Source organism: Ictalurus furcatus, chromosome 23 (assembly GCF_023375685.1).
Source record: "Ictalurus furcatus strain D&B chromosome 23, Billie_1.0, whole genome shotgun sequence".
NCBI lineage: Eukaryota > Metazoa > Chordata > Actinopteri > Siluriformes > Ictaluridae > Ictalurus > Ictalurus furcatus.
In genome coordinates this window covers 8,905,100-8,919,513 of record NC_071277.1, presented here as the reverse complement: position 1 = coordinate 8,919,513, position 14,414 = coordinate 8,905,100, and the positions used below count along the sequence as shown (strand labels likewise).

Sequence of the window (14,414 nt, the reverse complement as noted above, 5' to 3'; positions counted from 1 at the left end):
GCTGGGGAGCAGAGAAACTTTGACCTTACTCACACTTACACACACACTCCTCTGGGCCCGTCTACCCTGCAGAGACGGAACACAGGTCTGAGTTCAGTGTAATGCCATGTTGGTAAAATACCACAGCACTGTTGAATTCTGGATTCTGATTGGTCAGAAGGTGTTGGTTTATTTTTATGACAACAGCTCGTATACGTTAATACGCTATTGTTTCTATAGTAACAGCTCTTTCACACGGACTTGTATGGCAGTTGCTCAACATAAACAGATTAAAAACAACATGTAATCATTGATATGATGGCTTTCTCTAAGGAGATGTTTATTTAACATTTACGGAAAGAGTCTCCGGTGTCAGCTCCGGTGAGGGAACGGCTGTTTATAGCTGCTATAATGTACGTGAGAACAGGAACTAACTCATGCCACGGACTTCTTTCCATGACATTAAACGTAACTATAAATGGATAAAAAGAATGACGTGGTGTTTTATCAATAAATGAAATGGTCATCATTGGCAAATTCCTGTGCTATAAGAGGAATAAAACACATCAGGAGGTACTTCTATAGGAAAAATGAATCAACTTTGTAGTCGTAACAGCAACTCCGCTTCATCACATGACGGCGTCGTTGATTATTTTACTGTATCAGCATGCCGTGTCATGTTTTAATCCTTATACTACTATGGAGTGTCTTGAGTGATTTCTCCTCCGCAGTACAGTGATAAAACTACAGCTGGAGACGGAGACAAGTCTACATGAGCTCCAAGTGTTTCGGGGCAAAATGCCTCAGTAATTACACACAGCAATTACAACACTTAACGGTGAGCTGTAAAGGAAAGTGCATTGTGCAGATACGGAGAGAAGAAAAAAACATCAACATGAGAAAAATACATACGTGCAAATAATACAAAGTCAAAATTTTACATATTATTGCTGAGAACCTGTACTGTGGAATAAAGTCGTATCTATCTATAAGCCATAAATGCACTTTCATTTAATACATTTTTAAAACTATACGTTTTCTGCAATTGCTATTAGCACGTGTGGAATATATAGTCTAAATCGCCATTAAACAGCGCATTCAGGAGGATATAACTGCATATAGCTATCTATCTGTACAGTATATAATACTAAACTATGGGACGAGTCATTTTGAACAAAATATTAAGTGAGTCGATTGGGAGAACTGTTTCAGGTTAGAGTAAAGGTGCTAAACTGTACCGTTGCTTGTCACTCCTGGTTCTCCTAAGGGTTCTTCAAGAGTTCCCAAAACGGTTCTTCCTTGGAATCCTGTTGAAATAAATGTACAATGGATTTTTTTTGTGTGTGTGTTTGTGTGTGTGTGTGTGTGTGTGTGTGTGTGTGTGTGTGTGTGTGTGTGTGTGTGCGTGCAGAAATAACTATTAGCATTTGTGTAGTACCTATATAATTTGAAAAATATGTTAACCAGCTAACATCCTAGATTTTTTTTTTTAGGTTTTAAATGTTAAATTTAACCTCTGAACTTATAACGTGTTTGAAAGGATTTGGTAGCATTTTATTTCATTACATAGTGAATAATAATGTCAACTGTGTTAAAAATAAATACTTTCTCTCTTCAACTGGGGCTCTGGTGTAGGGAGGGTTTAATGTATTTTTCCTCCTTACGCTACTCTGTTTTTAAATAAGTTACTTTGGCTTATGCACATTTATTTATTTAGAAATGTATTCATTTATTTAGAAATTTAAAAAAAAATGGAGCAGAATTTAATTCAAATGCTAAACTGTACTTTATGTTGTCACTCTGATGCTACACTTTAGAACAGATTACAGCTCTTGTACCTTTAGTGTATCCTTATTTACATGGTAATGTGAAGGAAGTGTACCTATAATTGCACCTTAAGGTGTAAGAGTAATAATTCAATGTACATTTAGACTTTCGGTGAGAGATGTACATAAAGAAAAGTTTAGTTTAATACATATTTTCTGACAGTGTATGGATTTGGAGTCACTGCTTGTCAGCCCCTATGTGATGCTTCCCAGTAAACCCAGTACAGTTTACATAAAGTCCTCCTTTGTGCACCTGTTTATCTCCGTTAATATCCCTATCTTCATTTGAATAAACCAGGCTCGGTTTGTAGTTTCACTTTTACATCGGGAAGACTGTAAATTTCTGCAGTAGTGGCTGATTATGCGGGGTATTTCCAGGCAGGCGGAGCGACTTCATTACTCACAAAATAACGAAAAAACCCTGAAATACTCAAACGAAAGTAAAATCCCCCCCAGAGAGAACATTTCACTACTTTAGATCACGCGTAACCGAGCAAAACGTGGCAATTAACGCGTGTTATAAAACAGGCCAAGAGCTCTAACGTGAGGACTAGATGATTTAGAGGAGGAGGAGGAGAGCTAATCTAATCGGATTATGGAGCTCCTGTTTATTAGCGCATGAGTCTGAGAGCTACAGATGGATGAGCAGCTCGCAGTGCGCAAACGCAAACGGGACAATGCGGCTTTTAATGACTTTCAGCGGGGATTAATGCGTGTTCGGTAACTGTTTGGTGTAGATCTGTGTTGTACTTGGACGGAGAGACGTGATGAGAACACAATCTGGAACTACATCAAGTTTACGAGGACAGCTCAGGAGGACAGGATGAGAGAAGCTACGAGAAAAGACCCAATTTATTATTATTATTATTATTATTATTATTATTTATTATCACTACTTTCCGAAGCCAGATGAGTTAACGGGTTAGATGCTGCTAATGAGGGACCAGGAGGATGGTGGAGGCTGTACAGCGGGTAAACTCAAACCCAAACTCAGCATCAACTCCACGCAAATCCACCCGTCCATCGCGCAGGAGCCGCCGGACATCCAGTACAGCGACTACGACGAGGATCTCGGTTCGTGTGATTATTATTCTGAGGATGATTGCGAGGACTGCGAGGAATACGATGAGTTCTCGGACTCGTTCGACACGCGGAGCATCGCCTCGGATGACTCGTTCTACCCGCCGGATGAAGAGCTCACGGAGTCGGAGTGCGACCTGACGCAAACCCCCGCCGGGACGCTGTCGCTGTTCCGAGCCTGCTGCAGTAACAGTGCGCTCACTGTCAAGGCTCTAATCCGGCAGGGTGTGACCGAGGAAGAGGTGCGAGAAAAGGACCAGAACAACCGGGTAAGTACGGCCAGGCAACGAGTCGATTCATTCTGAACAAGTCTTTAGAGTGAGTCGAGCGGGAGAATCGATTCACAGGCAGCTAATCTGTACCATTCTCCGGGGTTTCCCCCCAAAAAAACGTTTCTTCAAGTGTTCTTAGTTTCCTACTTGAAAGAACCCTGTTGTAGTGTTATACTTTAAACGTTTAAGGGTTAGCACAGAATACATTTTTTTTTTAATCCAGTTATAGCCTACATCTTTCATCTAGAAGAGTAAATACATCTATACATATTTTAACCTGTTTAAGGTGGATTTGTTTTTAATGTAGTTTAATTATGTCTTTAAAATGTTTGCGTGTTAACCATCTACATGAATGATTAGGCTACATTTACATCAAACAATGTTTTATGGTTTTTTTTTAATGACTTGAATTAGCTCAAGTCATTAAAATACATTAAAAAGTGTAGAAAAACTATTTTAGCAGGGGGAAGTTGGGAAATTGTTGCCGTATGGCAGCGATGTGCAATGGTGGAAAGTGTCATATAGTCAAAAATTACACAAAATGTAGCCTATGTGATTATAGTTCCAATTACAGAATTTCCCAAATTATAAGTTGCAGTGTTTTCGGTCAACTAGTAAGCACGTAAAAGTGATATCTTCTAGAAAAGTATGCGGATGGATTTACTCGCTTAAAATACATCTAAAAATTAGATCGAAATTCATGTTTTGGGTGAAGTTTCTTTTTAAGTCTTTGTCTTGAATTCTTAATTCTTTCTCTTGAAACATAACAGAAAACACGGTGCAAAAATGTCTTAAATGGCAAGTTTTTCTTACTTTGAATGTGAAAAAATGTAAATATACTAGTAGAGAAGTCTAGGGTCTGGTTTGCTATGTATGCCTGTTTGAGTTCATGAACGCACACACTGTACCACGGTCCCATTACCGCATGTTGTTGCCGTATGGCAACAATTCCATTTTTACTATTCAACAAAATACTCACAATATATAAACATTTAAATAAATATGTCATTTAAATGACAAAAACAAACATGATTATGAACTTCACCATGCCATGTGATTGCAGTAAAGGAAGTGCAAACAGCACTTCCTGGTCATGATATCGATTTTCTTTTTTTGTTATGTTAAAGTTAAAGCCCAATTTTTCCAGTTATATACGAAAATAGTAGTTTTGTATTATTGCCTATCAAAAAAATGGAGATAAATTAATTGTTGCCAGATGGCAATAACATGCAGTAAAGGGTTAAAGACACTCCATTCCTTACACCAGGAGAAAGATTTAGAAGGTTTTTAAAGATGCATCGTTAAAAGGTACCGCCTTAGTAATAAGCAACAGTATGCCTTAGTACGTTTTCTTTCTACGGTCAGTGCTGACCGAACGGTAGCTTGCTAACTTTTAAAAACAGTACGGTCATTAAGTTAGTAGACTGTTATGACTATGACAACAGCGTGAAATGTTGAAAGTTACAATTGTCAAAATTGAAGTCAACACAATTTCTGGATGCGGTATCAAACAAATCGAAATTTGTTTCATTTCACTTACAATTTTTTCTCTTTGCACCAATTATGATGATGTTTATAGGCAGCGAAGGGCCCAAACACTTACTCAGTCACTCATTCACTTTCAGTAAGTGCTTTATCCTGGTCAGGGTCACCGTGGATCCGGAGTCTATCCTGGGAAACTTGAGCACGAGGCCAGGTCACACCATGGATGGTGCACCAGGTCATCACATGGCAAGCTTCCAAACAAATCTAATGAACACTTTGGACAAATTTGAAGCAAAACAACAGTGATGTGCTTGGATTTCCCTCTAACTTTAAAGCATAAAAGTAAGAAAAGGTACAAACCCTAACGTTAACCTTTGTAAAGTTTTATACGGACTGAATTGTGTGAATTTGTGGAGACCGTGTCGAAGGGTCAATCAAATAGTGCAGGCCGAAACCGGTCCAATCATAAGCATTATAATCTAATGCTTTTCACTTATGGAATTTCACTTAAAGTGACTCAACTGTAATTTCTGGTCTGTATTATTCCCGAGATCCATCTCATAAAGGTTGAATTGTGGCTGCGGTCTGGCAGTAAAGACTCGGAGGAATTCATCACCTTCCTTTCACAGCGCTATGTGGGCCAAATGAAAGTGGCAGACGTGGGCCAGAACTCGTTCGCTGTCAGGATAAAGCGAAGTAGGCTGAGGAGGAAAAAAAAAAAAGTGTGTTTGTGCTTTGTGCAGACTGATAACTGATAACAAAACACCGCTCAGATTCGGCTTGCTGCATTAAAAATGGACGGATATAATTCGGCACTGTGCCGTTTCACAATGCGCCGCCATCTTGAAATAAATTTCATACTTTATGCAAGTTGTGGATTTTCGTTGGGAATAAATGAAACCACATTCACTGGTCATGTGCATGCATCTGATATAAGACAATGTTATTCTGTGCAATTTTTTAGTTCTTAAACACGTTTATACCTTTTTATTTCATGCGTCACGTATCTGGATTCTAACCACGTGTGTTTACAGTAAAACGTGATTCCATTTTGCATCGGTTGCTGAATCAAAAATTGTGATTTTTCATGATAATTTTTTAATTAAGCAAATTCAGCATTCACAGATCACGTGATTAATCAAGCGGGAACAGAATTCCCGTAATAATACTGCACTGAGGGAACGTAAGCCTTCAGTAGAGTGCTGAGGTCGGGCGGTGCTGTTCCAGACAAGGTCTTGTACGTGAGCATCGGAATTTGATGTGGGCAGATACAGGAAGCCAGTGGAGGAGCTGAAGAGGGGTGTGACGTGGGTTCTTTTGGGCTGGTTGAAGACGAGGCGTGCTGCTGCGTTCTGAATCATCTGAAGGGGTTTGATGGAGCTCCTGGAGGCCCGAGAGTAGTGCGTTGCAGTAGTCCAGTTTTGAGATGACAAGAGCCTGGAGTTCTTAAAACGAAATTCCTCTTTTCTTAAAAGCCATCACATTTTATTTCGTATAACTAAAAGGAACGTACACGCAGACCTCACCTATCTTTCTAAAGCTCATTCAATCCTGTTATAACCGATGAATCCATCCAGAGGAGCGGGACGTGATTACATCACAGTTATAGCATGAGTGTGGTGTGACTGTATTAGAAGCGTGTCCAGTCATTAACATCAGAGCCGTGCTCCGTAACACTCCATCCTGTAGCGCAGCAGCAAGAGAGAATGCAAACCAGCACTAAAGGGAGAAAGAACGAACACTTTTGGACGTGATGAGTGTGTCTGGATCGTGTTGTGTAAATCCAGCCTTTCTCAAACGTGGCTGCTTCAATCTTTGACCCGCTTTTACTGTCCTCTAGGAAAGGGGTTCTTTAACCAGCGACTTCTTTAACTTACCGCACAATAAAAGCGTTCACTCTATTGTTTGCATCACGACGATGCTATAGTCATCCGTGTCCAGGAGCCAAGTGAGCAAAACTGGCTGTGCGCTCTGGGTGGGAGGGGCATACTCTCTTTCAACTGTCAATCACAGCGACACTAGCCAATCACAGGCGTCTGTGAGGTCATGCATGCGGAAGGGGACAGATAGCGCTTTCCTTTCGAACGTGTTATGCCGCCCCGTGACTCGGCCCAAGCAGCAGTTTGAAAAGATGCGACAGGCGGCTTCGTGTGTTGGAGGAAGCATGTGATAGCCTTCTACTTCCCGGGGTGGTAGCCGTGTGATGGGAAGACTGGTGGGTCAAGAATAAACTTGGGGGAAAAAACCCCCCATGGCAATCCATTTCACCATGTTATGTTATGAAAGTGAAGTCAAGTAAACATGTGACACTGTGTGAACAATATGGGATCATGTGAAAAAGAATTATTCCTGTAAGAAAACCACACCTAAAATAAATAAATAAATAAAATCACATGTGCATCACATGTTACACCTGAAACCTGTGATTATTTTATAAGAACACGGTGAAGCTGTTATTAAGGACAAGTTAATAAATGCTGTAAACACGTCACACGGCGAGAGAAATCTGCCATCTCCAATACGCTCACGTGTTTAGAAACATGACCTTTTTTGGGCCTTCATTGCGCTCACGTGAAAGTGAAAACCACAACTGTCTTCGTTGGGTCTTGTGCAATCCCAGTCGTGATAATGTACACCTCGAGTACAAAGTGCAGAGCAAGAAGGGCTTTTTACGTGATGAGTCATTTCTCCACCATCTCTTTATAACTCCGCCATCTCTGACACACAGACGGGTACTCTATTACCTCTCTCTCTCTCTCGCTCGCTCTCCCTCTCTCTCTCTCATTTTATAAGATGGCAACAAGACACCATGACTCATTAAGACCCACTTCATCAGTCTCTCTCTCTCTCTCACACACACACTCACACACACACACTTCTCCAAAAATGTGATTAGCATTGAGTACATGACACTACACAAATAATGAAGTGTCCATGATTTCATATAACAACTAATCAAATGTCCGTGTCAAATCCTCGCTCAATTCAAGATGTCCGCTCCTCTTATAGCCACATAAACAGAACAATTTTTCACAATCCAATTAAGACGAGACGTTACAATGCTTAAAATCGTTCATGTGAATTTGAAGGAAGAAAGATCTAACCACGTCGTCCATCGACTGGGCAACGTGATAAAAATGAGATAAAAATACATCCTGACACGTGGAGACAATTCTACAATGCATGATATAGTGTATAATGTACAATATTACAATGCTGTGTTAGAAAAAAATTAAAAGAACTGAGTTCGATGCCATTCTTATATAATGTGCTAAAATAAATACGAGAATTTTTAATAAATTAGAATAAATTAGCTTGCAATTATTCATTTAATTATTTCATTATTTAATTATTATTCATGTCTCAGAAAAGTATACTGCGCCACAATTCATCTCAATATCGATATTTTATCTTCACATATATATCACCAGCTCTCTCATAAATTGTTTATGAGATGAGGTTTTCTACATTACACATAATTTCATGCACATGCAGTCAGAGAGTTATTGATTATTAATTATGAAAGCAGTTTATTTTACAGTACTGTAACTACTTAGTACTTAATAGTAAAAGTACTTGGTAAGTAAAGTGAAAATATCTTGAATATAGTCAAATGTATCTACTATTTCTTATACTAAAGATTACAATAAAGCAAATATTTGAAAAAATAATTTTAACCTTCAAATAGTCTTATATTTCGGATAATTGTACGCATTTATTTCTTGAAAGAAGCAAAAAGATCTCCGATTTTAATAAAATACATCTAAAGCTTTAAATAAGCAAACGCATCTAAAAACAGACGAGGAATGTTGCTAAGATTTTTTTTTTTGCAGTGTATGTATGAATTTGAAGTCTTTTCGGGCACATACTTACTAATATGTACTTAATATCCAAAAGGTATGTAGCGGATATTATTTACCGTTACGACATATTTGTTTATTAAATACTAAATCGTTAGAATATTTTCGATTATTTCAAAAAGAATTCATTTGCCCTTCTGACTAACTACTAACAATCGCTAACTACTACTAGCTACAAAATAGTAATACTAACTAGGGCATCAAATAAAGTATCAGCAGTGCTTCTCTCTCACTGGCAGTTTATATCGTGATACATATCGTATATTGTGCATCGTAGAAATGCCTTCGCGAATCGTGATACAATATTTTTGTCATATCGCCCAGCCCTAATATTAACTAACATCAAATAAATAACAAAAAAATGCTAAAAAAAATCAATAAAAAAACCCCACTACAGTTGTACAGTAGCAACTAGTTAAAACACAAATATGCATATCTTTATTTCCTTTTATTTATTTGTGAATATTTATAATAACCCCCCCCCCCCAAAAAAAAAAAAACAGGTCATTGTAACTTTAAAATCGAACATGATTTTAATCCTTTAAAAAAAAGCCGAACGAGAGAGTAAGTGCAAAAAACTCGGATGCTCGGTCACTCGCTCCCGAGGCTAATCCTTTCTATTTCAGTAGCTGACTAGGCTGCAGATTATACGAGACAGATATCCGAGTCTGAGCTGAGAGGGGAAATAAAACACACTGTGAGCCCGATGCCCCAAAATACCACCTGTATATATTTACATTTACATTTATATTCACTCTGAAGATACTTTTTTTATTCAAAGTAACTTAAATGTGATGCAAATCCAATCTAAGCACAGGCCTACGTCCAGTAGTTCAGCTATCCTGTAAATAAAACCGTAATGATGTCAGCAGTCCATTAGTTTCAGGAGATTTGACTTACTATCCTGTTATTTTAAGGTACTGTCTCCATATTATGACTTAATATCACATAATTTTGTCTTAACATATTTTGACTTGATTTGTTAAAATAAAGAATTATTTTGAATTACTATCACAATTCTGACTTCATAACGTTTATCCAACTTAATTTGTTGTTTCGAGATACTTATTATCTTATTATATTGACTTAACTTATTATTTGGACTTAATATTTTGCTATTACGAGTTAATATAGCGATGTTTTGTTGACTTAACTCATTATTTTGACTTAATTTTTTATTTCAAGATATTATCATTATTTTTGACTTAATATTTCTTTATTATGACATCTTAATTCGTAATAATTATTTCACTTTAACTTGTCTTTCAAGATACCATGACATTATTGTGACCTACCATTGTTTCAAGATGTTATATTTCAAATGAAGAACTTTTTTTTTAATCGAAAAAGGGGAGGAGCTGAGCAGCTCTGTTCCATCAAGGGGAGGGGCTAATTTCTGGCTCAGAAAAATATCATTAAAGCCTGAAATTAAATAACTACTGATATCCAGCGCATAGTAATATCGCAAATAACAGCTTTTCTTTTTCTAACGTATCTTTATTACTCTAGGTATAAAAACACTATTATGGCCATGATGTCAAAAAAATTCAAGTAGTCTCATTTTAGTAACACATTTTTTAATGTTTTCTGATATGAGGAACTGTATTATTTTGACTGAAAGCACAGTTGTATTTTCGGGAGTGAACAGATTTCTTCCTGCTGCTTGAGGATATTTATAACCACCAGAAGCCATTATCGCAGTTGGGGTTGATTCATTTTACTGTACATCTAAAGGTCAAAACTGGTAGATTTGTTTCCTTATTTACAATTTTTTTGTCAGTAAATCTGATATTTTAAAACATTCATTAGACATTTTGAATATTTCGGGCTGTTTCTGAGCCTTCGGGGGTCTCTAAGTGACATCAAGTGACAGCTGCTGTACTATCTGTACTATATAGTGTCTATAAAAATCCTGCTTTCTTACAGGCCCCCCTTAGTGACTGCTTTTACTACTTATAGCTAGAAACAGCGCTGAAATATCTGTAAGGAGTCTCCAGTGTTAGCACTTTGTACCAATCAGAGGTAAATCTGTAACTGGGTTATGTTTATAGCTCATATACCTCAAGTGAGAACTGAGAACTGGCTTGTTTCACAATGTTTCTGAATGTAACTATAAATGGATAATAAATACGGCAAATTCGATTTCGGTTTGCAAATTGCTATGGTAGAAGTAGGAGAGTAGAAAACACTTGGGGACCTGCTGTTATAGGAAAATAATCAACGCTGGGTTAGTAAGAGTACGTCTGCTTCATCACACCACCCTGTTGTTGATTATTTTCCTACAGCAGCAACACGAACATTGTTTTATTCCTTACATGTAGTGACTTAACTGCAGACCTACTGAGCACTAAATGCCTTGTGTGGAAGATGTAACAGTTTCATAAGAATCTTTGTGAATGTATTTTACTATAAAAATAAAAAAAAAGTCCTTTCTATGATTAGTACGATTAGTCATTAGCCCTCGCATCACTTGGACACGCTAATATAAATTTTTCTGCTGAGCGGACCGACGGAAATGTCTAAAGAAGATCTTATGACACAAATATAAAACAGAGAAGCAATGCAGATTTAAATCTAGACATAGGAGAGCGTAAAAGGTGTGCAGCTCTCTAAGGTGTTATTAGACGTTCCTTATAAAGAATTGAATCAGACAGGTCGAGTGTGAAATCTGTTTCTGCTAAAATGACTTTTTAATCAAAATCAGGACGTGGCCTTTCGGGGCTGAATTGGCTCTCTGAGAAAACAGTTTGAGATGATGATAAATCTACGGCATGTGGGCAAGGACGTAAGAACAGAGCTACTACTTTACAATAGATCCTTCTCAAAAATGGAAATATTTCAAATAAAGGTTATTTAAATATTATTGTCTGTTAAATATTAATATGGCTCTCAGACAATCAGGCGTCATTATTTCAACTAACAGAACAACATGACTGAAAATCAGACACGAAATCCATTACACACAAATAAAAAACAGTAAAGCATCATACGTGTGACTCGACTCGTATCAATTAAGAAAGCTCCGCCTCTTCTAGCTTACCTAGCTTGTTTACATGGTTCTTGGGGGCGTGGCTTTAGAGGGAACGCTCGAGAGGGACTGCTTTTATTTTCCACAAAATTACTAACTGTACTGCTTAAATGTGTAATTGCTGTTGTGTAGAATTATTACATATTAGCCTATTATTGTTATCATTTCTAATACAGCACTGTTGAATTCCCAAATTGTGATTGGTCAGAAGGTGTTGATGAATTTCTGTAACAGCAGCTCTGAGAGTAGCGCAGCTGTACAGGTTTAATGTTGATGTATTTGTGAATTTTGGCTGTGCAGACTGGGCTGATGGTGGCGTGTTATCACGGCTACGTGGAGATAGTCATCGCACTGTCGGTGTGTCCGCACCTGGACGTGAACTGGCAGGACAACGAGGGCAACACGGCTCTGATCACAGCCGCGCAGGCCGGTGGGTTTCACCTCGCGTACTGATCTTACACTCACGTTAACGTCGTGCGGAGAATAGCGATGGAAATTTACCGAGTCAGATCGTTTGAATCTTTCGACTCCCGAATGGCATATTGCCAGGTTTTTTTTTTCTACTTTGCATTGCATTTTATAAAATCTAATGAAATAATTGTTAGCTTAAATCAATCATCCCTGCACTGTGATTGTGTCTGCTCTGTCATTAAGGACATTTATGGTTAAGATTGTGTATTAAACCTCTTTATCTGATGATTGCAGGCCACATCACCATCACTAACTACCTACTCAACTACTTCCCTGGCCTTGACATCGAAAAGAAGAACTGTCATGGATTCACCGCGCTAATGAAAGCCGCCATGCAGGGCAGAGTGGACTGTGTCCGAGCGCTGATCATGGCAGGTACGTCATCCCTCACTTCTCTCTCTCTCTCTACATACATCATGAGGACTCTCTGCAGATCCAAATAGCTCCAAGGGTACAAATTTCTTCGTAAATCGTTTCTGCAGGAAATGTTTTGCTCCTGAGTTTGTATGAATATTAACGTGAAACCTGATTGATCAGCTTCGGATGGTATACTCGTCCATACGGATTACGCCGTTCAGTTTAAATCACTTCATTTATTTCAGTTACGCACCAATTTAATGAGCGTTTTGTGAACCTTCAAAGTAATGACTTGACAGAATGCGATTCCAAAACAAATCCTTAAATAAAACCAGACCTTAAATTGTATACAACTAGATTTTTGGAAATGTGATGATTCTGAATCTGTCCACTTCTGGTTTGTTTGCTAGGAGCTGATCTGGAAGCCAGAGATAGCGGGCGTAAGCTGACGCCTTGTGAGTGGGCGCTGTTCACCGGACGGCACGAGACGGCCTTCGTCATGCAGCGGCTCATCCACCGGCCGTGTCCTGAACAGTGCTCCGACTCGTACCGGCCTGAGTGGCCATTACTGCCAGCTCTGGTGGCCAAATCGCAACAGCACAAAGGCTGTGTCCAGAAGATGATGGAGGCTCTGTGCAACTTTTTTGACATCAGCAACGTGACGGAAGCTTCAGAAGACGGCGTCTTCGACCACATGGTGCAGATGACAACAGCGCTTGGCAGCCCGTTTATCGCCACGTCCTGTCGGACGGTGTGTCCCGGTAGTCCGCCGTGCGTCGGGAAACGCCGCGTCTCGGTCCAGGAGATCCTAAAAAAGCAGCGCACGCAACAACTCAAAGGACTCGGAACCGAACGCCTGGAGAACTACAAACGCCTCTTCCAGAACTCTCGCGTCACTCTGGTGCCTAAACCCAAAGACAGGCGTGCCAGCCTTCAGCCCCAGACTCCCAGTGACTCTTCAGTGCTCCGGAGAGGAAGTCTTCTCCCGCTCCACCTGGTGAGACGGAGCAGCGTGAGACCGGGCCTAGTGGTGCCCAAGCTGCGGATCACCAAGGTTCCGACGGTACCGCACGATCCGGAGAAGAAGCGGCGCAAAAGTAGCTGCAACAATGGCCAGTTCCTTCAGGTGCCCAAGTGGAGGTACAAAGAACTTAAAGAAGAACGAAAGAAGGCAGAAGAAGCTGAGCGGAAACGTCTGGAGGCAATCACTAGGAGACACCTCGCTGGTGGTAAACAGAAGTAACTCCGTCACGACGTGTGCGCTACACATCCGGGCACATCTCGGCATGGGAATTTTGATACTTGAAACTTTTGATCATCATTTTTATTTTCATATTTATTCTGTAAGAAAACGGTCGCTTTTTTGGGATACTACAAGCTTTGATTCGTCAGAGGGTCAAAATTTCTAACACACACAGACACACACACACACACACAATCTTTCCATGGTGGGCCCAACATCCGAGCTGTTATTGGCTGAAACATCTACAGTACCAGCATAAATATCAAATCAAAAATATTTGTACATACTAAAATGATTTATTTTTATTTTTTTTAGAAGCAATGTATATAAAAAAAAAACTACACATTTCCCTCATACACGCTGTACAGGAACTCGACAGCCCTTTTAGGTGATAAAGTCCCAGGAACAATCTACATTTCAGAAGGGGGTGTGGCCTGATATTCTAATGAGCACATTTGATCGACATAACATCGACTGAACAGCAGGGGGCGTTATAACTTTATAAGGAAACGCACGAGCTGCCAGTTATATATATAAAGCGCACCAACCTTGTAGCTACTCTACGCCGACATATCTACTCAGTCGTACTCGCTTTCCACCGATGGATGAGATACAGAGGTGCCAATACTTCAGAATCTGGAACACGCAGACTACTAGAACTGAGAAGGATGCAGTACAGAGCATGTCAAGCAAAAATCAAAACACTAACCAGAATGAAATAACATCTTCCCTTACTGAAAACTCAAATACATCACTACCGTAAAGCTACACTCTGTGTTAATGCAATATTATGCCAGGGAGCTGCTGAGATCT

General features: G+C 39.3%; 1 protein-coding gene across 1 annotated transcript; it reads left to right on the top strand.

Moving 5' to 3' along the window:
• The first annotated feature begins 2,651 nt into the window (after positions 1-2,651).
• On the top strand, positions 2,652-13,906 carry ankrd33ba (ankyrin repeat domain 33ba). The gene is made up of 4 exons (XM_053611091.1): positions 2,652-3,154; positions 11,831-11,960; positions 12,236-12,376; positions 12,769-13,906. The coding sequence occupies exons 1-4, from the start codon at positions 2,732-2,734 to the stop codon at positions 13,599-13,601; spliced, it is 1,527 nt and encodes a 508-aa protein (XP_053467066.1). The 5' UTR covers positions 2,652-2,731; the 3' UTR covers positions 13,602-13,906.
• Positions 13,907-14,414: the final 508 nt, after the last annotated feature.